The sequence below is a fragment of the Panthera tigris genome, chromosome B4, assembly GCF_018350195.1.
Source record: "Panthera tigris isolate Pti1 chromosome B4, P.tigris_Pti1_mat1.1, whole genome shotgun sequence".
NCBI classification, from domain to species: domain Eukaryota; kingdom Metazoa; phylum Chordata; class Mammalia; order Carnivora; family Felidae; genus Panthera; species Panthera tigris.
In genome coordinates, this window is record NC_056666.1 from 133,580,834 (window position 1) to 133,605,404 (window position 24,571).

At 46.6% G+C, this 24,571-nt stretch overlaps 2 protein-coding genes across 3 annotated transcripts; one reads left to right on the forward strand and one right to left on the reverse strand.

Moving 5' to 3' along the window:
* Positions 1–2,005: 2,005 nt before the first annotated feature.
* SNU13 (small nuclear ribonucleoprotein 13) lies at positions 2,006–16,695 on the reverse strand. 2 transcript variants are annotated; one of them, XM_007079460.3, is made up of 4 exons: positions 16,626–16,695; positions 10,253–10,444; positions 4,061–4,181; positions 2,006–3,224 (listed from the first exon to the last, which is right to left on the reverse strand). In XM_007079460.3, the coding sequence occupies exons 2-4, from the start codon at positions 10,253–10,255 to the stop codon at positions 2,962–2,964; spliced, it is 387 nt and encodes a 128-aa protein (XP_007079522.1). In that variant the 5' UTR covers positions 10,256–10,444; positions 16,626–16,695; the 3' UTR covers positions 2,006–2,961. The 2 variants fall into 2 exon arrangements, with proteins under 2 accessions (XP_007079522.1, XP_007079523.1); XM_007079461.3 differs by lacking the exons at positions 10,253–10,444; positions 16,626–16,695 and adding an exon at positions 5,702–5,797.
* CUNH22orf46 (chromosome unknown C22orf46 homolog) lies at positions 13,927–20,976 on the forward strand. Its single transcript, XM_007079513.2, has 2 exons — positions 13,927–14,404; positions 16,284–20,976. The coding sequence occupies exons 1-2, from the start codon at positions 14,189–14,191 to the stop codon at positions 20,883–20,885; spliced, it is 4,818 nt and encodes a 1,605-aa protein (XP_007079575.2). The 5' UTR covers positions 13,927–14,188; the 3' UTR covers positions 20,886–20,976.
* The last annotated feature ends 3,595 nt before the right edge of the window (positions 20,977–24,571 follow it).

Below are 24,571 nucleotides of genomic sequence, written 5' to 3' on the forward strand. Positions count from 1 at the left end.
TCACTATTGTAAATATAAAAACACTCCTTAATCTTAGTCCACTCAGGAAACTTGCACTCTAGAACAGAAGTTCCTCACCACTGTGTGTTTGGGGTCAGAGGAACCTTTCAGACCTGATGACTGACCTGATTTTCTCTACAAAAATGTTTAAATGCAAAATTCTGCAACCAACTTCATAGGTGGCTGGCTGGAAACTACTAGATTTCCTTGCTTGTGTGTCTACCCTTTAGGAATTCTTCATTCTACACTTAAAAAAAATTTTTTTAATGTTGATTTATTTTTGAGAGAGGGAGAGACAGTATGAGGAGAGGGGCAGAGAGAGGGAGACACAGAATCCGAGGCAGTCTCCAGGTCTGAGCTGTCAGCACAGAGCCTGACACGGGCTGGAACTCACGAACTGTGAGATCATGAGCTGAGCTAAAGTCGGATTGGACGCTCAACAGACTGAGCCACCCAGGTGCCCCATCATTCTACACTTTTGAAGCATCTATGTTAGGGCACTGCTACAGGTGCTAGGGTATCACACAAGTTCCTGCTCGCCAATGAGGGTTAATGATCAGAAAACCACCTCAGATGTTAGTAAAGAAGCTAAAAATAGGATGTCACAGTGCTGGGGGAAAAGGAAAGAAATGAGGTAGTTTGTAAAGGTCCTACAGCAGTGATACTTGAATTAAGACTGGCATGAGAAGAAAGCCACCAGTGCAGTAAAGGAACATGAGATACAACCAACAAGAAGAAAGTACGTTTGGAATGTTCAATAAACCAAATGTGAAACACCGAGTGACGACAGAACATGGTGGAGATGCAGACACAGGACAGGCAGGGGGGCCCTTAGGAGCAGGGAGAAGAGCCAGTTTTTTCAAAGGATCATAAATGGGCACCCTGGCCTCTGAAGGCTTAAAATGTAGCTGTGGCCACTGAGCTAACACTCCAGAGTAAAGTGGGTACTAGGGCTGAAGATCCCAGGAGCCCCTGCCCCACCTCACTTCCTAAAGCTCTAGTGGATAAGGCTGAGTTCCCAACCAAGTGGAGGTTGAACTTGATCTTCCTCCACCCAAGTTATTTTGTTCTTTTAAAGTATGATTATAAATGTACATATAGGACAAAAGATAGTAAGCAACCTGAACCCCACCACCTACAAATATAAAGCTGCTTGGGTTGGCAGGGTCAGGGTGGGGAGATGGGGGTATCTGAACATTGGAGTCAGCTGGAGGCAATGCCTAGCCCAGTAGGCACACAACACTTTAGCAGGATAGGGTGGTTTCTGGATTTCCTACATATGCTTCTGACGGAAACGTGCACACTGGCCCAAGCTGGCCAAGACAACACTAAACATAACCTGCACTAATTTGACCATTATGGTATTATCTATACCCTGGAAGAAAACTTCTCTTGCTGAGATGCAAGGATCCCACAGTGCTTTCCCTCAGGTTAACAAGTAGAAGTGGCTTCGGTCATCACCTCCCCGCCACAACCCCCAACTCCCTAGCATGTGGCAAAGGCTACTAGGAGCCCTAATTCTGCAACAGTTCTCAGCTAGGGGTGACTTTGCCACCGGAACACCTGGCAGTGTCTTCGGGGAGGGAGACGATGGCTACTGACATCTAGTGGGTAAAGGCCAGAGATGCTGCTGAACATTCTACAGCATACAGGGCCCCCCTCTCCCATAAAGAATCATTCAGCCCACTCCTAGAATCATTACTACACTATATGTAACCTAACTTGGATTTAAATTTTAAAAAGTTAAAAAATAAAAAATCTTCCAGCCCAAAACATCCTTAGTGCTGAGGCGGGGAAACCCTTTGTAGAGGGAGAGCAACACCTCAATGATCATGTCAGTACAAGACACTTTGAGCTGCTAGAAAACCACCGGAGGTCATGGCTTTTTCACAGCCTCTTGGTGGAAAGTTTGAGAAGCTATCACTGTTCTAAGAATGCGAAACAGTTCTTCATTTCAGGTATTAGCTGGATACCTATCAAGAACCACACTTTCTTTAAACTGGAATACGAATATATCTCTTTATTAGAATGCTCACGAGAATGGCACACGAGCACTGTCCTTCTGATGTGATGAAGAATACACACACCTGCCCCACACTGTGGCAGGGAACAGGGGTCATGGCTTTCAGAGCTGGTACCAACTGTCCACTGAAGACCTTTGCATTCACCAGAGAGGATGTTTCCTGGACTCCAGCATCTCTGCTGTAGCTTCCAGTCAGGCCTCCGGGACTCACGAGACTTCTTCATTTCAGCATCAGTTGATTCTCTTTTCTCTTGCCACTCTGGACTCCTTCAAGACCTAGGTCAACTGCCCCATGTCTAACTTGCTCAGGCAGCTTCTGGAATTCTGCAGAACATCTTTGCTATGCTGCTGCCCTGCTGCCCTCAGGGGCATGGTTAGGAGTTGGGGGAGAGGGGGAACAATACCACATTACCGAAGCAAACGGCAGGGGCAGATTAGCACACGACACTTGGACATACACCTAATAACCTCACAGGATACATGCTTTCTCCCCAAATGCTACACAATCTCCATAGAGAGCAAACGCTTACGGAATGATTTTGTACACCAGGCACGAGGGATACAAAGTGAATGGTGTTTACACCCATCAGGTCCTGCACACAAGGGGAAGTCAGCGCCTGAAAGCTGGAACGAGATCTCTATCCTGGCTCTTCCCTGCCTTTGAATGGAATCACCACTCTGTCTCCGCCTGTTCTTCGCATTAGTTCAGTTTTCAAAAGGGAGGATAAGATGGCAGAGAATGGGAGACTGGGCTGGGTGGAGGATTAATATACGGATAACACCCCGTAAAACAAAAATAATACAAAAATGCAAAACCCGGATTTAGTACTGTGATATAACAAGAGAACGTGGCCGGAGGTACTACATGCTAACACAGACAACAGGATACACAACCCCAAGGGGAGGACTCAGTGAGGAGTGGGGCACAGGCCGCCGGTTTAGACTAAGAGCCTTTCAATGGACTGCTGAATGGACTGGATCTGCTGCTTCAGCTGTGAGCCTTCTTTGATGGTGACAGAACAGGCGATGACAGGCCTGGAGACCCCACAGGCCCGCCCCAGGGCCTGCTTAGAGCGCACAAACACGTAGGGCACGTTCTTATCCTCACATAGCAGCGGAAGGTGAAGGATGATCTCCAGCGGCTCAGCGTCTGCAGCCATCACGATGAACTCAGAGATGCCTCTGTTGAGGGTTTTGGTGGCTGAAGAGAGAAGGACACGAGGCCCAATAAGTGACTGGGATGGGGGTGGAGCTTGGGCATGGAAGCCACAAAAAAGCAATTTCCAAGGGAAAGAAACAAGTGCTTTCTGAGCAAAAATCCCCAGGCACAAGCAATCCTCTGTCTTACAGTGTGGCTTTGGTAAGTGATATGGGATTTAATCACCAATTAGCCACCCTCAATGCCTTTCTCAAACCCTCCATCAAACCCATCAGCTCTGTCACAACACATCCTGAAACAGACCACTTCTTTCTTCTTCTCTGCTACCATACTTGTCCAAGTCACTACCACCTCTTGCCTGGTTGACTGCAACAGCGTTCACACGGGCTTTGCAGTACAGCATTTCTCGAACTCTGTGATCAAGGATCAGGGTTTTACCATCCCAGTCTGTCACAAGCAGTATTTCTGGGAGGCTCACACCACATGCAACTTCGAAGAAAAATCAGCACCCCATATCACTGATATGTGATACACTGATGTGTGTTTAAACACTTACTCCTGATGGCTTATATCTCTGTGGCCCAGTGCTAGTCCCCAGACCACACTCTGTTAATGCTGGAGTATGAACAAGAGCACAGACTGTGGAGCCACACTGCCCAAGTTCAAATTCCGACTCTCATTCTCCTCACAAGATAGATGTGAATAACTGGGTCTAAAAGAATTCCTACACCGTTAACCTTTAGCAGCTACTGCCCAAATGCTGCTCTTAAGTCCTCCCACTGGTCCCAATCAAGTGTCCAGCCCTCTTTCCAAGTTGGACATCTAAACCAGAGCCAGTGCCTGATCACTCCACCTGAAGCACCCTCTGGCTGCCTTACCTTCATTAGCTCCTTTCCGAAGCTGCTTGTAGTTACATGACTGCTGAACAAGGTCCAGTAGTTTCTTGGTGAGGTGGGCGTCTGCGAGGGGGTAGGCCTTCGGATTTACATCAGCCTCAGTCTATGGGGTGGGAAGTGGGGGAAGTCATCAAACCATCAGTCAAACTGAACCAGAAGTTGTTCCGGACAAATCACAAAATACTTTATAATCAACAACCCAGAGAGATAGTGATCAGCTTCCCTGTTCCTCTGCCCTCAGAAAGACACTTAGTAACTGACACTGGCTGCCTATTCCCAACTCAGAAAAACTGAAATATATTAGAATAAAAGAATTTTAGCAATTACATAGTCCAATGATGTACACTAAAGCCGATATACTTTTATTTGCCTCTCTTGCTTGGTAATATTACAGCAAATGGATTTTTAATAGGTTCTCATGGCTCAGTATCCACTTGAGTCACATGGGGACAGTTTTTAAATTTGGGATTTCCACACTCCACCCCAAATTTACTGAAATAAAAATTAAGGCGTTTATAGAAATGTAGCACAGAGTTCTCTCTCCATTTCCCATCCAATACTCAAATCTTCCTCTGTCCTCGGTAGGAATCCATCAAAATATGTTCTCATTCATCTGACCCTACAATACATACAAAATGGTCGGTACCTCTACCAACAAGCTCACCAAGGTCAAAATTTCCTTTTGTTCTTACAATATATCCAACTAAGGCCACCCAGTCAGAGTACGATATTCAAGTTATTCAAATTAATATTTCCCTGTGGTTTATCAGTTTGATATACAATTAGGGTTCCTTTGTATTCAGCTTGTTAAAAAAAAATTAAGATTTTACTTTTCAAATATGTAACACATCTACATGGTTCCAAAGTCAAAGCTGTTAGTGAACTAAAACTGTTCTGAAAACTGGCAAACAGTAAAGCATTTATCCTGCCTTTCCCATACAGACTGTATCACTACTCCACCTACTAAAGGAATGAGTCAATCAAATCCCACCATCTTGCAACCCATATTCATCAATTAATCCAGACACAGATTAATGGATCCAGACATTAACAGCTACCAATATCATAAAAGATACCATGTGATCACTGCCCCTCCTGAAGAACAAAAACATCTATGACCAAGTATTCTTGGGGAAAAACAAAAGGAAAGGAGAAAAATCTGATCAAGCCTTTGATTCTGATATTAGATATTTGATACTAAGGAATTATTAAATTTTGGGGTATTATAATGGCACTGCAGTTGCTAAAAATCCTGATTTTACAGATACATACTTTATCACCTATGAATAAAATGTTACGTCACTGGCTTTGCTTCAAAATAAACCATTTAGGGAACGAATTGGGAGGGGCCTGCTTAAACCATTCCTTCTTCCTCATCCCTACCTCCCGAGTTCAAGCATTTTCATTAATTTCTCATTTGTTTTCCCTGTGATTCTTTTTACAAATATATGTATTTATATATAAAACTTGGACGCACCCCACGTTACCATCGCGAGCAACGCGTGGTTCGCCCGCTGCGGCCCGCTCTAACCCCGGTTTTGGAGGCTGGACCGCGGCACGCAGCGCGCGGCACCCCAGTCCTAAGTGGTGACCCGTGGGTGACGCCCCGGTGGGAGCACTCACCATCGCGTCTGCCTCGGTGGTCTCCTGCCCAGCACCGCAAGGACACAGAAATGACCCACCCGCAAGGAAGCAGGAAGTGACGCAGTGGTGACGTCAGCGGAAGTGACATCGAGCGTGAGATTGCACCAAACGCCTGGTCCCTGAAACTGCAGTGGTTCCAGGGTGATGTGGAATTAAGTGAGGGCTAGAGTTCCCAGAAGAAGTGGGAAAAAGGTCTCCCCATTATTGGTCTGCTCTTCTCCTTACATTCTAGAATCAGCTTTTCAAGGCCCACAAAAATGTGCTGGGATAATCTGATACGTAGATTTGATACAATCCCAATTTGGGTAAAGGACCTTTAGTATGCAGAATCTGTCAATTTAAACATATATGCTTAACTCGGTACTTCTCAGTAAGGCTTTACAATTTTTACAAAAGGCTTAATATCTTTTAGATTTACTCCTAGATATTTCAGGCTAAGAAAATTAACTGTTTCCTACTATATTAAGAATTTCTTGGGCTCCTGGGTGGCTCAGTCGGTTAGGCAGCCGACTCTAGCTCAGGTCATAATCTCATGGTTTGTAAATTCTTCCAGCCCCATGTCAGGCTCTATGATGACAGGGTGGAGCCTGCTTTGGATTCTGTGTGTGTGTGTCTCTCTCTCCGTCCCTCCCCCATGCGTGGTCTGTCTCAAAAATAAACAAACATTAAACAATTTTTTTCTTAAAATTTTTTTTTCTTTAATGCTTATTTTTTTGAGAGAGACAGTGAGAGCCAGGGAGGGGCAGAGAGAAAGAGAGAGGGAGACACAGAATGAGAAGCAGGCTCCAGGCTCTGAGCTGTGAGCACAGAGCCTGATGTGGGGCTCAAACTCACAAACCGTGAGATCATGACCTGAGCTGAAGTCGGACACTTAACCGACCGAGACACCCAAGCGCCCCAAAAAAGAATTTCTTCTTAAACAGATTGATGTTGAATTCGGTCAGATTTTGTGCTGACTCAGATGAAAAATGTTTTCCTTTAATTTTTTACGGTTCTTCTAACGTTAAAACGAAGTTTAGATTCCTGACATAAAACCAACTTAAATAGGTTTTTAATTTTATATCCATTAGCTAATGGACATAAGGTTTCTTGGGGGGAAGAGATGATAAAAATGTTCTAAAATTCTATAGCAATGGTTGCACAGCTCTGTAAATATATGAAATACCACTGAATTGTACACTTCACACAGGTGAACTTCTTATAGTACACAAATTATTGCAATAAAGCTATTTTAAAAACTAGGTATAGGGTTTTTAAAAAAAACAACTAGGTATAGGGTTTTTTTTCAGGTCAAAAAAAAATTTAATGTTTATTTATTTTGAGAGAGAGAGAAGAGAGTGAGAGAGAGCTCGCAGTGAATGGGAAGAGAATCCCAAGCAGGCTCCACACTGCCAGCTCAGGAGCTGTGGGGCTCAATCTCAGACCATGAGATCACGACTCCAGCCGAAATCAAGAGTTGCACACTTAACAGACTGAGCCATCCAGCCACCCCTCCTGTTAAAAAATTTTTAAAATTTCTTTATTCGTTTTAAATTCGTACTTAAATTGGTTTTGATACACTTTTTTTCAGGAATTTGTTCACTTCATCTCAGTTTCTGTATTTATAGCTATCAAACTGTTCAAATATCCTTTTTAATATCTGAAGATTATAAGTCCTTCATGTTTGTTACTCCTCACTTTCATCTCTTTTGCTTATTTTCCTGATTAATCTCGCTGGAGGGGACTTTTCAGAGAAAATCTTCTGATTCTGTCCATCCTATAAGTCAGATCTGTTTGCTATTTCAGTAATTTCTGCTTTTCTTGGGTGTTTTGTCTTTTCATTCTTTTCCCACCTTTTTATAGCTCCTTTCCCTCCAACATAAGCATTTTAAGATCCAGGTAATATTTTAGCTGTTGTGTGTGGTATTCTCACTATCGTTTAGTTCTGTTTTCAAATTTCCATAATTTTGTTCACTAGATTCACTATGACCAGCAGATCAAGTTTATTGATGGTGTTGTTCAAATCCTCTTTCCACACTGATGTTCTGGATTCACCAACTATCATTTATATACTTAAATGCTATATAATTGCATATTTGTCCATTTCTTCTTATAATTGTATCATTTTTATTTTATTCATACCTTATTTAAAAACTTTTTTTTAATCTTTATTTTTGAGAGAGCGAGCAAGCGAATGGGAGAGGGTTAGAGAGAGAAGGACACACAGACCCTGAAGCAGGCTCCAGGACTCTGAGCTGTCAGCACAGAGCCCCACATGGAGCTCGAACTTACAAACCGTGAGATCATGACCTGAGCTGAAGTCGGACAATTAACCAACTGAGCCACCCAGGCGCCCCTTAAAAAAATTTTTTTTTTAATGTTTATTTATTTTTTGATAGGGAGACACCGAATCTGAAGCACATACCTTTTTTTTAGCCACTATCTTCAGTTGCCTTTCACCTTAAAACTTACTTCTTTTTGATGTTTATATTTAGGCTACATCACACCTTTTGACTTGGTATACATTTACCATTCTTTCTACTTTAATCTGTTTTAACAGAAGCACTTAATCTCCTATATTTATTTAAGTAATAGTAACATTAAGTTCAAATCTTCCTTCTTTTGTGCCTTCTATTTGTCCTAACTGCTATGTTTCATTTTCTTTCTTTCCTTCCTCTGGGTTTATTATTTTTTCATTCTACTATTCCCTCTACTGGCTTGTAATTATGTTATCTTTATTCTTTTGGTGGCTACCTCAGAGACCACAACACATGTCCTTGACTTATCAAAATCTAATGCTCATCCACACTGGTGTCCTCCTCCTAAACATAAAAGGGCTCAACAACACTTTAATCCCAATCACTCCTCAAAAGTCTACTTTAAATTGCAGCTCCAACAACCCCTTTCTGGAACTTAGGATTCTCAATTCTCAACAAAACATTAAATGCACAAAAAGGGAAGACTTCAGGAGCCCAAACAACTCAAGAGGCCTCACCTTATTGTTTCAGTATCAGTCAACAATAAAAAGTTGGCTCAACTTTAAAACAAACTACCTAGCTCATAAATAGTAACTGAAATTTTGCTTTGTATTTATTCCTTTTAAGTTTTTCAAGGGTTATTTATATGAGTGAACGAATGAAATAATACTGCTAGCTAACTTTGATCCCTAGCTTGATCTATTTGGTCTCCCTGTACACCAGACAAACAAAACCCAGCAAGGTTTGGATTTAACAAGGCGTGCTCATTAACACGGTACCAAGTATTAGGATTAGGTGCTTAACATGCATTCTCATTTAAATCTTTCCAACACTCTCATTCATCTTTTATCCCCATTTTACAGTTGAGGAAAATTTCTCTTTTTTTAAAAATTTTAATGTTTATTTTTGAGCGACAGAGACAGAGTGCGAGCCGGGGAGGGGCAGACAGACTGAAGGAGACATAGAATCTGAAGCAGCTCCAGACTCTGAGCTGTCAGCACAGAGCCCAACCCAGAGATCGAACTCAGGAAACGTGAGATCATGACCTGAGCTGAAGTCGGGTGCCTACCCAACCGAGCCACTCATGGACCCCGAGGAAAATTTCTCTTAAGTTTAACTCGAGACCATCCTATTCCAAAACTTTCCGTAGAATTCCGTAAAATGAGCACTGGTTTAGAAGCTTCAAGTTCAAGGCTCAGCCACATACTAACTTCAAAATAGGGGGTAGGGGGAAAGAAAGGAGGACGCTGCCCAACGGGATCCACGCTCCGTTGGAAGGATTAAACCTCCCTATGTTAGTGGAAGTGCTTTGTAAACTCTTCTTTCCTTACCAAGTACCAAACAAAACTAGCTACCAAGCTACAGGAGTTGATTAAAGGTTGGAGATCACCAACAGCTTAGAGAAGCCGCACGTGGTGCTACCGAGACCTCTGATTTGAGACTGCCGCCTCGCAGCAACCATTCCTGAACCCAAGCCGGGGTTCGGAATCACTCCACATTTACCACAGCCGCCAAAGGCCCTCAAACGCCAAGTCCCCGGCACGTGTAACTCGGGGTTGGGCACTAAGGCTCACACCCATGGAGATCTAGATCTCCCTCTCCGGAACATCGACAAATGGGCAAGTGGGGTAGGGGAGGCTGATTTGAATTCAGGGTTCCCCACCATCCTCTAGCGATCCCCAACAAGAGAAATAAAAAAGACGGAGCCTGGTTTTCTCATCCAACTTTCTACTCTCTCCCACGTGGGTTGGTCTGTTTCCTCCCACGCTGGGCCGGGACTCCTTCACTCCCCGGAGGCTTCCAGCCACGCGCACGGAGTAGCTGCAAAGTACCCCCGACAGCCTGTTGGGACCCTGAGGCTTTCCGAGTTCTAACCTCGAGCGGAGCTGTTGGGGCCCCGCGGCGGTCCGAATTCTAACTCGGGGGGAGGAGCCTGGGACTCCGCGGCCGCTGGAGCTCTGACCCCGCGCCGGGCGATCGAGACAGCGTACGTTCTAAGCCCCGGCAGCCTAGTGAGTGAACCGGTCCCGGAGTCTCGCGCGTCCCATCGCTTCCACCACGCGCACGGACTCACCATAGCTGCGACTCCGCGGTCTCGCCACCCGTCTGGGAGCGCAGCTGACGTCAGGGCGGGAGCGCGCGCCTCGGCCGGAAAGTCGCGCTGGAGGAGTGGAAATGGCCGCGCGCGGCAGGAAACGGAAGTGACGCCATTGCAGGCGGACGGACCTCGTTTTTCAAGGGCGCCCGCAGGGGAACCAAGTCGTTTCTAGGCGAGGGACAGTAATTTGCTGTTTTTGTTATCGTCATACCACACATTTCTGGCAGGGAGAATAAATGAAACATTCATACATACACACACGGACAAACACCCAGAACGAAAGGTTTCAATGATGTCATCATTCCATTGCCTATTTATCTTTAAGCATATTCTTGAGCTTTCAAAATCATCTTTTTTTTTACACTGGTGAGGGAACAGTATGGAGGGAATGATGGGTAACCCTCAATGTTTTCCTCCATATTTAGATATCCTTGTGAAAATTTGGTGGGAAGTGTGGAGTCCACCAGAAATGGAATCCTTTGAGTAGGGAATTCAGGAAGAAGAACAGGTTTGGTGGTGAGGGTTGAGTTTCTGTCAGGTTGAGTTTGGAGATGTCGTAGGACAAGCAGTTTCTTTTGGCCAGCACACTGCTCTTTTCTCTAGGCTGCTCCAAATCTCCATTATTCAAAGCTAGACTCGTGCCTCACCACCTCCAAGAAGTCCTTCCTGATTGTTATGGCCCTCACTCTTTTCTCTCCAACATGATACCAGGCACATCTGGGGACCACTGGGATCAGCCCAAGCTAGACCATTATATGCTAGTTCCAGTAAACTATTTCGGAAACCTAGTAGAGACCTGGAAGGACCCTTAGGAATCATGCAGCAATCTCTTCATTTTACAGATACTAAGGCCCAGAGAAGGGAAGCTCCTTGCCCAAGGTCACAGAGTGAGGCAGTGGCTGAACCAGAACTGGACCTTGGGATTTTGGCTATTGGCCTGGGTTGCTTCCACTCCATCTGGTTGCTATGCTTGAAACCGGTTGTGGTATGGGGCAACGTGATGGGTTTGAACTGGCTCCAGGATGGAGTGGTTCAGTTAATAAAGTGTCCGACTCCTGATTTCATCTCAGGTCGTGATCTCAGGCTCTTGAGATCAAGCCCTGTATCAGCCTCCATGCTGCCTGATTTAAGATTCTCTCTCTCCCTCTCCCTCTGCCCCTTCCCCCACCCTCTAAAAAAAAAAAAAAAAAAGTAGAACCTGTGGTTTGGATACTGCTGTTCACCTCTCAGATCCTGTTTCACGTTTCCATATTAGTTAGATGTATCAGCCACCATTGTTGGGGAATTAAACCTTATTCAATTTACAGTCATAGACATGTCCTTATCATTTGCTTTTTTGATGTCCTTTTTACTTTTTTTATATATTTAAAAAATGTTTTTTAATGTTTATTTATTTTTGAGAGAGAGAGTGAGACAGAGCATGAGCAGGGGAGGGCCAGAAAGAGAGGGAGACACAGAATCTGAAGCAGGCTCCAGGCTCTGAGCTGTCAGCACAGAGCCCGATGTGGGGCTTGAACTCACGGACTGTGAGATCGTGACCCGAGCTGAAGTCGGACGCCCAACCGACTGAGCCACCCAGGTGCCCCTGATGTCCTTTTTAAAAAATGCTTTTTATTACTTATTTTTGAGAGAGAAAGTACTTATTTTGAGAGAGAGGGGTAGAGAGAGAAGGGGAGAGAGAGAATCCCAAGCAAGCTCCATACTGTTAGCACAGAGCCCGACGGGGCTCGATCCCATGAACTGTGAGATCATGACCTGAGCCAGAATCAAGAGTTGGACGCTCAACCAACTGAGCCACCCAGGCATCCCTAGCTTTTTTGATGTCCTTTATAACAATTTCCTGTTGTTATTTGGCCTACCTGGCATTTTGGACCATCATATCCCAGGTCTCTTCAGTGAAGACTGATGGGACTTGATGTTTTTATTTCCATGAGTAAGGAGACAGTACACTTCACCTAATTAATCTGCTTCCCAATTATATAACTCAATTTCCAAATTCTCTTAGAGCTAGCTCCCCCTTTTGTATTTTGTTGTTTCCCTTGCTAGTAAGTTAATATGTTGACATATGCTCAAGATCAATTTGTCTTAGAAATTTGTTTTTTATACACTTCTGTGCTTAAAACTCTAAATCCTTGCCATGGCTTACTAGGACCCACTCCACCAGTCCTCACCCCCCATCTCCATAATACAGCTCTACCCACTTTCTTTTTCTCCCCTGAGCACACCCCAATTTTTCCAACCCCGTCTATCACCCTTTGTTGTGTGCACTGTGCTCCACTGTTTTGCCTAGCTAGCTCCTGCTCATCACCTCTTCAGTGAAGCCTCCCTGATCATCCAGACCAGGTAACTGCCCCTGCTGGATAGACCCACAAACCCCCTGTATTTGCCCTTTATGGCACTTGTCAAACTTCCTTTTATTCAGTGTCCACCTTTGAACTACACTGAGAGCTCTATGAGAGCAGAGTTTGTAGATGCCTTGGGTACTTTGGATACCTATCTTCTAGCACTATGACTCGCCCAAAGGAGGTACCTGTTTCACTTACAGATTTTTGCTAGCAAGCAATCAAAATGGAGTTTAGGAAAAAACTCTGTCATGGAGCCCACAGATTCCAGGGAAGCTCGTTGTGAGAGCAGAACCAGTCCCAGAGTCTCACTCCACTGTTAGTGCCCTCCAGCCAAGGACTACTGGGAACACACCCAAAGTGTTAATTCTTACTGCATCAAGGGAGAGTGCACACCATGGGAAATGATAAGTCTTCTCAAAAAGAGGGTGTTTGAAAGGATTTACTGTAGGATTGGGGTTCTATTAGGTGATTTGGGGGAGGGTTCAAGGAACCGGGGTCTGCTCCGATTAGATGTCATCAGGAAATGTGAATAGTTCTATGATTGGGCATCTTAATGATCTTATCGACATGAAATCGTTTATGTTGAACAGGAGAATGCTGAGGCCCAGCTGTGAGTGTCAGGCCAGCTCCTAGCAACACCGAGTCTTAACTGATAGAACTGGGTCAGTTCCTAGCTGTCATGGGCTCCTTTTCTTTGTCTTTTTCTCACCAGCTTCCTATTCCCACCTTGAATCTCTGTTCTGCGGGAGAGTATCAGGTATAAGCTGGGGTGATTCAGTCAGGATACATCGTGTGGCATATTGGGTTCTTAATATAGAGAAGTACATCACAGCTGGTTGGTAAGTAGGTGATGCCCCTCTCCTGGGGTGCTCAGTAACACTTAAAATGCTGTGATTAAAGGGTCAAGGCCTGGCCCCTCTGATTGACTGATGTCCCTTCCTGCTCCATTATTTAAAATTTTGAGTATAACCTTCGGGTGAAAGACAATCTTCAGGGTGGCATTTATCCTCCTACCAACACAGATCCTGAGATGGCAAAAGTAATCCCCGACAGAAAACCAAAATACTGTGAGCAAAGAGGAAGGGATGCGTGGTGATCAAACAAGGATACACGTGTTCAATACAGTGTTCGTTAAGTATCTGGTGGTGGATAGACAAATGGACACATGGACGAAAGCACCGAATAGGAAGAAAGAAATCACACAGACCGTGGCTACGTCACCCCATCACACATGGGGGGAATATAATCTCTTCATTCCAGAAGACGGGATATTTAAAATGAATTCTTCTAAAAAAAAGAAATAAAAATAAATAAAATGAATTCTTCTACCTCTTCCTTCCTTTTGGGCAGTCCCCCAGTGCTGTCCTTGCCTGCACTGAGGACATGTTAGCCAGCTCCGGTGCCAGGTTCAGGAGCTGGAACTAGCTTAGCTGTGGCTCCTTTGTGAGGTAGCCTCAGTGACAGGGGCACTATGTGGCGGGGATTACCACACCCCAGACTGGCTGGGTCACCCATCGCAGTCCTGCCCTCCATCCCCCTGACACCACCTGCTCACTGAAGCTTTGTCATGTTGCTGCCACTGCTGGGCGCCTGTGCTGTGGTGGGACCATTCCAGGGCCCTGAGTGGGAGCCAGTGCGGGGCCTACTTTCTGAGGATCGCAGCTGCAGGGACCCTCGGTGCTGTGGCAACCTGCTCGTGCTCTGCCTCTTTCTGATCTGGCAGGTCCAGAGCTGTTGGCACCGGGTCACCAGGACCCACCCCAGCATGAGGAAGGTCACCAAGGTGAGGGCGCCCCCACATACCTCCTTCCCTCGGGCACCACGATTGGCTCATTCACTTGTTATGAGGACCCTGTTCTCTGCCCTGTGTGGGAACGGGGGGAGCTTAGATTGGTCAGGGGGAGCACCGCCAGGCCCCAAACCCAGCAGTCACTTTAGTCTCTCTCCCTCCCTCCCTCCCTCCCTCACTCTGCCTCTACAAGTCCTATGGGCTCTACTTGCTAGCCATACCTCAAATCTGATCACTTCTCGAAACCTCCCCACAGTCCCTTGGGCAAAGTCTCCCTCATGTCTCACCTACACTGTAGCACTGCCTTCTGCCTGGTTCCTGCAGTCTCTCTCAGCCAAGTACAATGTTCCATGCAGCCAACAAAATGATCTTCCTTCCTTCCTTTCTTTCTTTCTTTCTTTCTTTCTTTCTTTCTTTCTTTCTTTCTTTCTTTCTTTCTTTCTTTTCACAAACTGAATACATCCACGTGTGGCATCCAGATTAAGAATCAGACCACGATTGCAGCCCAGAAGTTCGCAGTCATAACTATGCTGATTCCTAATAACATAGACTAGTTTGGGCATGGTAGGTCTTCTTTTGCACCTGGCTTAGGCCTTCCATGATGCTTGTGAGCAAGAACCAATGTTTTTCTTATTATTATGAAATTTATTGTCAAACTGGTTTCCATACAACACCCAGTGCTCATCCCCAACAGGTGCCCCCCTAAATACCAATTTTTTAATTAAAATTTTTGTAATGTTTATTTGAAAGAGAGAGAGAGAGAGAGAGAGACAGAGAGAGAGAACGAGTGGGGGAGGGGCAGACAGAGAGGGAGACACAGAATGTCAGCACGGAGCCCGACACCGCTTGAACTCACGGACTATGAGATCATGACCTGAGCAGAAGTCGGACGCTTAACTGACTGAGCCACCCAGGTATCCCAATAACCAATTTTTAAAAAGGGATCATAGGGGCACCTGGGTGGCTCAGTTGGTCAGGCGACCGACTTTGGCTCAGGTCATGATCTCATGGTTTGTGAGTTCGAGCCCCACATCAGGCTCTGCGCTGACAGCTCGGAGCCTGGAGCCTGCTTCAGATTATGTGTCTCCCCGTCTCTCTGCCCCTCCCCTGCTCATACTCTCTGTCTCTCAATGATAAATAAATGTTAAAAAAAATTTAAAAAAAGAAAAAAAGGGATCATAGAATTTTGCCCCTCGAAGCCCTGAAACAGCTCTTACAGGTACACTCCCTGTCAAACTCAGAATAAAACACCAACTCCTAACCATAAGTCCAAGGCCCCGCGTGATTTGTCCTACATTCCTCTCTGACCTCACCTCCCACGGCTCTCTTCATCACTTGTTTCATTCTGGGCATAGGGACTCTTTGATGTTCTGATGCACGTGGCCTTGTTCTGACCTCAGGGCCTTTGCACTAATGTCTCCTCTGCCTTCAGTGCTCTTTCTTCAGATGTCACTTAGTTGCCCATTGTTTCACTCAGGTCTCCAGTCAAATGTCACCTCCTCTGAGAATGAGAGGCCTTCTGTGACCAGCCTTTCTAAAGAGATTAACCCCATCGCCATTCCACTTTTATTTCCACCCGAACACTTTTCATACCTAACATGTTGTATACTTGGTTATTATGTCTTCCATATCTGGAAGATAGCTCCCAAGAAGGACTTTGTCTTGTTCATGCTGGTAACCCCAGCATCTAGAATAGTGCCTGGCCTGGAGTAAACTCTTTTTTGGTCTTGAATGAATACCCTAAAAGAAATGATTCCCTCTTTTCTGAGCCCCAGAATCCCCATCTGGATAGTGGGGATTGTAATTCTAATCTGTGAGAATTAGATGAGACAGTGTGTGAGCAAGGATTTCGTTGCCCCATTCTCAACTACAGATGCCACCGCAGAAGTGGGCGGTGCCCTCCACGAGACATGACACTTGTTTGAGGCTGACCCCTGAATTCTCCTTCAGTCCTGGAGATTTCCGTGGCCTGGAGGCTCACGTCCAACAACGGGCACAAAAGAAGATGTCTGAACACCGGAGGAGCCTCCAGGAATCCTGGACCCGATACCTGGTCTCTTGGCAGCACCCGTGTCAGGACCCACCTTGGGATTTCCACACTCCTTCTGATCCCATCTTTCGCACCACCTCTTTTTCAAGCATCTGTATGCTCCCTCAGGACAGTGCTCGGGAAGCACGGCCGGTACCCTGGTGTCTCAGTGATGAGCAGTCTCACCTGATTTGCAGGCCACCATCCCCTTCCCTGGACATGTACCAAAGGATGGAGCAGCTGTTTGTCCACTCCCAGGAAGAACTGGTGCCACTGGAGCTTGTTGTTAGCATGAGGTCCCACCTCACACCCATGACGCTAGCCACCTCTCTCTCAAACCTCCTTTCGTCTCAGAGGGTGCATTTCTGCTCCGGAGAGTTCCTGCCGGGTCCTTCCAACCAAGTGGGAGTGTCCCCCTGGAAGTCCTGGGTCTGCCCACAAGAGGCCTGGGCACTAGGGACGGAAAACCAGGTGCTAGGCAGAGAGGACAGTAGAGAGACCCAGGCTGTAGGGTGGGGGAACGGGACAGAGAGCAGTAGGGAGGGTGCTCGGGAGATCCAGGCAACTGGAAGGCAGCTCCCAGTGAACTCTGAGATGCAGGATGATGCAGAGACCAAGGTCCTGGAGTGGAGAAGCCAGAGACTAGTAATAAGTAAGACTGATGGAGATATCCTGACACCAGGGCCAAAGAGCCAGGACCAGATGGGGATTGAGAATAGAGCTAAAATTCAGGAACTAGAGAATAGAAACAAGAGGGAGGCTGAGGGTGAGAATCCTCCTGAAACCCAAGCACATACGGCAGAGAACCAGGAACATTTAAGGTGTAAAGCTGATGCAGAGACTCAAACACCAAAGTGGGGGAACCAGGATAAGAGTAGAAATGAGGATGCTGTAGAGACCCAGGCATTTGAGAAGAACAAGAAAGAGGCCAGAGGAGAGGATGAAGGAGGGACCCACACTCAAGGATTGGGGAAGCAGGGCCGGACTAGAAGTGAGGATGGTAAGGAGGCCCAGGTGTCAGGGTGGGGAAAGCAAGACAAGATTAGAGATGATGCTGCTATAGAAATTCAGGCACAAGAGAGGAGAAACAAGGCCCAGATTGGAGGTGAGAATGCTCTGCGAACCCAGGGATCTGGGAGGGAGAACCTGGGAGAAGTAAAAAGAGAGGAGGGTGTGGACACCCAGGCCCTGGGGTGGAGAAAACAGGAATGCACTGGACGTGAGAATGTTACAGAGATCCAGACCCTAGGGCAGGAGAAGCAGGATCAAGGTGGAAGTGAGAAAGCTGGGAAGATCCAAGCATGTAGGGGAGAGATTTGGAAACAACTGAAACATGAACTTCTAGTGGGGTGGAGAAACCAAGGCCTGAGAAGGGGAAAGGATGCTGGGGAAACCCAGGTATCTAGAAGGAAGAACCTTAGGGAGATAAAAGTGGAGGATTGGGTCGTGATCCAGGCACCATGGTGGGGAGACCAGAGACCAGCAGTAAGTGAAATTGACAGAGAATGGGAGATACCATGTTGGGGGGATCAGGGCCAGAGTGGAAGCGAAATTGACAGAGAGTTGGCCACACCCTGTTGGGGGAATCAGGATCAGACTGGAGGTGAACACAGAGCAGAAACTCAGGCAACAGAGAAGAGAGAGCAGAAAAAAGATGGAGATGAGGACAGTATAAATACCCTGGCTCCTGAGGCAGAGAACCAGGGACAAGTAAGACATGAAACTCATGCAGATACCCATCCACCAGAGAGGAGGAACCAGGAGAAGTTTGGAGATGAGAATAATATAGGTGTTCATGCACTAGGGATGAGAAATCTGAGAGGGGTTAAAGACGAAGATAGCAAAGAGGCCCTGGAACTTGGGGAAGAAAACCAGGGTCAGTTAAGCGGTAAAATTAATGGCCAGATTCATACACCCAAGTGGAAGAATCGGGAATACATTAGAGGCAAGGATGGGGCCAACACAGAGGCATCTGAGGCTGACAACAGGGGAGAATTAACAAGCAAAATTAATGGAGAAACCCATTCAGTAGAATGGAAGAAAGAGGAGCAGGTTGGAGAGGAGGATGGTGCAGAGATTCAAGCTCCAGAGAAGACAAGTCAGACAGAAGCTGGAGGTGAGGATGATACGGAGACCTGGGAAGCTGGAGAAGAAAACCAGAGCCAGTTAAAAGGTGTTATTGATAGAGAGACCCATTTATCAGAGTGGAAGAACCAGCGGCAGACAGGAGGTGAGAATGGAACCAAACTTCAGGCTCCAGAGAAGAGAAACCAGAGAGAAGCTGAAAGTGAAGATGTTGTAGAGACCCAGAGGCCTGAGAGAGAGAACCAGGGACAGTTAGATAATGAAACTGGAGAGAGCCACTCTGCAGGGAGGAGCAATTGGGAGCAGACTAGAGGAAAGAAGGAGGAAACTCAGACATTGGGGAGGAGAAGCCAGAGACAGGCTGGAAGTGAGGATGGTGGGAAACCCCAGGGACTTAGGGGAGGGTCCCAGGGACTAATAAATAGCAAAGTTGATGAAAAGAGCTGTTCATCAGAGTGGGAGAACCAGGAGCAGAGGGGAGGTGAGCATGGTGCAGACACTCACACACAACAGAAGACAAACCTGAGAGGGACCGCAGGTGATGACGGTACAGACACCCAGGCTCCTGGGGGAGATGGCCAGGGACTGTTAAGAAGCGAAATTGATGGAGAGATCCAGATACAAGGGCAAAGGAACCAGAACAAGGCTGGAGATGAGGCTGCCGAAATCCAGGCTGTGGGGAGCCTGAGAAAGTGCAGAGCTGAGGAGGCCGGAGGTCCTCACGTTCCAAGAGGAGGAGGCAAGGAGCAGGTCAGAGGAAACGATGCTGCTGAAGGCAGTCTCCCAGCTGACTCTTCTGGGGGCGGGGGGCCCCCAGCCCTCACAGGCTGTGGATACAGGGCCATGGAACAGGAACAAGCAGTGGCCTCTGCCCCCTGTCAACACTTCCTGTTTACCAGTGGGGAGGGAGAGCATTTGGTCAGCCAGAGCACGGCCTCTGCCAAGAAACACAGAGAGGAGGTCAGTCTAGCCTCCCAGCAGCCCCCACCTGAAGCCCAGAGAAGCCAACAAAGGGATAAAAAGGTGGATCCAGGAAAGGCTCCTGGCCTGACTCGGCAGCTCCAGAATTTACAGTTTCTGGTTGCTTCCCTCAGCCTTCCCTCAGTCTGCCCCTCCACCTCACGTGGCCAAGCCCCCCAAGCTGCCACAGCTCTGGTGGGTGCTCCCATTGTCCTCACTGTCATGCCCAAGTGGCCAGTCCTCAAAAAGAGCCAAAGACTCCTCCTGGAGTCCCTCATGCGACGGAAGATTGCACACCTGAAATGGGGCCTCCCCCAGCGGATCCTGGAGTCCCATTTGCTCTTTAACTTGTTAGGACCTTGCCCACTGCCCCTTGCTGGGGTGAGACTCCCTGGATTATACACAGCCTGTGAGGTCCAACAACGGCAGGAAAGGCATTGTGAGGCCAAGGGCTTCAGGCCAGGCCTTAAGTCAACTGAGAGGTCCCAGAGGGTTCAGCCCCCAGAAAGACAAAGCTCAAAACTTCCTACACGGGCCAGAGCTCTGGAGAAATGTGGGCCACACCGGTGCAAGCCCATGGGCATTTCCATCCATTCCAAAAAGCCTGGGAGAGTCAGGCCGCCAGGAGGCGCCAGAGAACCACAGGCTGTCCAAGAAGAGGCTCCTCCTAGAGCCAAGCCCACTGCTCACAGGAACCCCAGGCCCGCAGCACAGTCTAGGAGCTGGTGTGGCCAAGAGCCTTCCAGAGAGGCTCACTGTCCCAGTGAGAACAACAGGGACAGGAAAACAGTCAGGCCAGGAGTCTCCCAGATGGCAGAGAGGGCTCCCTGCAGAATGAGGACCTCATACTTCAGGGCAGGCCACGACCACTGGAGAAAGGAGTGCACATCCCGGGAGGTTCCTAAGTCCCCCGGACTTAAATGTCAGCTGCCTCCACATGGGAGGAGAGGGAGGCTGGAGTCTGCAGAGAGAGGAGGGGCTGGGCAGCAGCCTTCCTCCTGTTCCACAAACACCTCCAGCTTCAAAGATAGTCTTCACTCTGCTGCATCAAGGTGGAGCATGATCCTTTTAAACAAGGTATCCTGGTCTCCACACCTGGCCAAGCCTCAGCACTCAGTCCCCAACCTGAGCCTGAGGGGTCCTGATCCTACCCTGCTTCCCAAAGTGGGTGACCGACATGTGAGAGAGCACAGCCGTGGAGTCCATACTTCTCTGGAGAGGGACCTTCAGCCACCAGGTCACTGCTATGCTGGGGCTGCTCTTCCCAAGGCAGAGCGCTTCCAGGGTCAAGGGGAACCTGAGAACCTAAATGGAGCCCCACATAATCCATCAGCCCCCCAAAAGTTAGGTTTTATGAAGCATTTGAGATGTTTTCTGCTCCAGCATGGCTTTAGAAAGTAGGCCGGAGGCCCAGAGTTCTCAGAACACAGAAGAGAAGGCATGAGGGTGGTCTGCTCACCCTCAAAGTCTCTAATAAAATTGGTTATTTGGGCCTGTGGGGTTCCGACATTTTTGGCATATGTTGTCTGAGTGTCCCCTTTTGGAGGTTGGGATACTTTGTGGGTGGGGTAGAAGCCACTCCTACTCTATGGTACTCAAGATTTGAGGACTGTGGGTCAACCCAATGTCATCTCCTAAACACATTCCTCTTCTCAGTTCCTCACAGTAGGGTTTACTGAGGTTTCTGTTGTGACTCTGTCCTGCCCTAGTCTAAGTTAATTCTGATCGAGGAAGGATGCTCAAACTGAGCCTCAACTGTTTGTGGGGTGGGGTGGTGCTCTGCACCGGATGTTGCATCCACATGACTCCTGAAACAGAATGCTACGGGCACCAGTGACAGTCACAACAAAGTTTATTGCAATGAGAGGCAAGGCAAACTGATCGGACAGACACTCGACCAGAGTGGGTCTCGAACAGCCAGGGTACAGAGTTTTTATAGCCTACCACATCGTCTTATTATCACCTGGGAACAGAACAAAGGAATAGTTCCCAGGTGGAAACAGCTCAAACAGGCCCTTGCCCCAATCCAATCAACCGCTAATCCATCCCTTGATTGATAGGATAAGGCTGTTATCTCTTAACCTATAGTGTTAAAACAAAGCTCTTATTTCTTAAGGCTACAGGTTAGCCCTACCCTTACACCGGACACTATTATTCAAGTCCTTTAGGTCACAAGGAAGGGAGCTGATCACTGGGCATCTGCCCCGCAGGGACTCTGCTGCCCATGAACACACTTCATGGAAAAAACATCCCCAGCTCTTCACTTCTCAAGCACTGCCAACCATAATTACCTGTTGCTTTGCCTGGCTTATGCATGGGACATCTTGGAGCCAAGGATTTGTTTAAATTTTACTTGAGAGAGAGAGAGAGAGAGAGAGAGAGAGAGAGAGAGAGAGAGAGAGAGAGAGAGAGAATTCCCAAGCAGTCTCCACACTCAGTGCAGAGCCCAACGTGGGCTCACTTAGTCTTTGAGGAGCTAAATCTTGCCACCAATCACGTGGGTGAGCGTGGATGCAGATCTTTCAGCCCTAGTGAGTCTTGAGAAAACCACAACCTCACGAGAGACTTTCAGCCAGGGTAACTTAGCTAAGCTGTGCCTGGATTCCTGATGCACAGAGACTATGAGATAACGTTTCTTTGGGGCATATTCGTTTTCTGTGGCTACCATAACAAATGACCACAAGCCTGATGGCTTAGAACAACTTCAGGAGACCTGAAGTCTGAAATCAAGATGCCAGAAGGCCCTCCGGCTCTAGAGGGCAATCAGTTCCTTGTTCTTTCCAGCCTCTGGTGGTTGCAGGTGTTCGTTGGCTTGTGGCACCGTCGGCACCGTCACTCCAATCGCTGCTTCTTCCTTTACTGTGTGTCAAGACTTTCTCAAGACAATTAATTATTGGGTTTAGGGCCCACTGTAAACTCCTGGATGATCTCCTCTCAAGATCCTTAACTTCATCACAACTGCGAAGATCCTTTTCTAAAAAATGTAACATTTACAAATTCTGGGGATTAGGATGTTTTATAAATCTGCTCTGGCTGCTATAACAAAATATTACAGACTGGAAGGCTTGAACAACAGAAATTTATTTTCTCACAGTTCTGGAGGCCAAAAGTCCAAGACCGAGGTTCTGGCTGATTTAGTTTCTGGTAAGAGTTTTCTTCCTGGCTTGTAGATAGTTGCCTTCTCACTATGGCTTTACATGGCCTCTCCTTGGTGCATGTATATAGAAAGAGAGGTGAGAGATCTTTCTCTCTCCCTCTTTCTTTTTTTTATTTGTAAGATTTTTTTATTTTTAAGTAATCTCTACACCCAGTGTGGGGCTTGAACTCACAACCCCGAGATCAAGAGGCTCATGCTCTACTGACTGAGCCAGCCAGACTCCCCTCTCCCTCTTCTTGTAAGGTCACCAATCCTATGGGATTAGAACCCTGCCCCCGCCCCCAACCCGTGACCTCTTTTAACCTTAATTACCTCTTAAAGGCCCTATCTCCAAATAGTCACATTAGGAGTTAGGGCTTCAACGTTTGAATTGGGGGGACACAATTCAGTCCATAGCAGACATGGAGATATATTTTTGAAGGTCACCGTTGCAAACCATCACACGGGGTAAGTTGTTATGCAGCAATAGATAATTGATACGTATATACTCTGTTGTAATAATTTGCTCATCCGTCTCCCTGACTGAACTTGAGGACAAGAAGGTCTTTGCTCACTTTTGAATCCTCTACCTTCTAGCATGGATTCTGGCTCAAAACTTTGCCAAAAACAATACATTATTTTGTCAACATTTAAAAAATATACAGGATTATATTTAATGACATGGATGATGAGTAACATTTTTCTCTGGGAGAAGCAGTTTACAACCTTTTGCATGTTACTGTTGTAAATATGTATAGACTAAAAGAAACTATAACAGGGGCGCCTGGGTGGCTCGGTCGGTTAAGCATCCGACTTTGGCTCGGGTCATGGTCTCACGGTCCGTGGGTTCGAGCCCCGCGTCGGGCTCTGTGCTGACAGCTCAGAGCCTGGAGCCTGTTTCAGATCCTGTGTCTCCCTCTCTCTGTGACCCTCCCCCATTCATGCTCTGTCTCTGTCTCAAAAATAAATAAATGTTAAAAAAAAATAAAAAAAAAGAAAATATACCAAAGTATTATCTTTCCTTTGTCTTCACTGAATATGTATTACTGTTATAATTTAAGATGTGTCGAATAAGTGTTTTTTGCTTATTTATTTTACCTACTCGTATATATAATTCTGCATCTTTTGTACACAGTATTTTAATGAGAACTTTTCCATGTTAACACATACTTTTCTCAAACATTACTTCACAATACTACATCGAATAATAAGCCACTATTTTCTAAACTATTTTGACATGGAAGTAATTTTTTGTACTCAGTCACACTGCTTCCGAATGTAGAGAACACCTCCTGAACTTACCTCCTTCACCATTAGCCAGTTGCTGGACACTCTGGTGCTAAATAAATCCTTGTAGATTGATAGATTATTATTGTTAGTAAATATAACGATAAACAATTTCTTCTGCAGTATTTTTTGCACGCTCACAAAGTCTCAAGCGCTGTGCAGATGTCTGTGGGAGGATATATTTTTTTAAATGTTTATTTATTTTTGAGAGAGAGAGAGAGAGACAGAGCACGAGCGGGGGAGGAGCAGAGAGAGAGAGAGAGGAAGACACAGAATCTGAAGCAGGCTCTAGGCTCCGAGCTGTCAGCACAGAGCCAGATGCGGGGCTGGAACCCACGAACCACGAGATCACGACCTGAGACCAAGTCAGATGCTTAACCGACTGAGCCACCCAGGCGCTCCTGTGAAAGGATAGCTTAGAGGAACCATCTTAGGCTCTTCGAGAGAAAAGGGTCACATCAACTTAAAATAATACTAACAGCTTTTAGACCCCTGAGATCATTTAATTTTTTAAAAAATAGATTTTATTGGGGCGCCTGGGTGGCTCGGTCGGTTAAGCGTCCGACTTCGGCTCAGGTCATGATCTCACGGTCCGTGGGTTCGAGCCCCGCGTCCGGCTCTGTGCTGACAGCTCAGAGCCTGGAGCCTGTTTCAGATTCTGTGT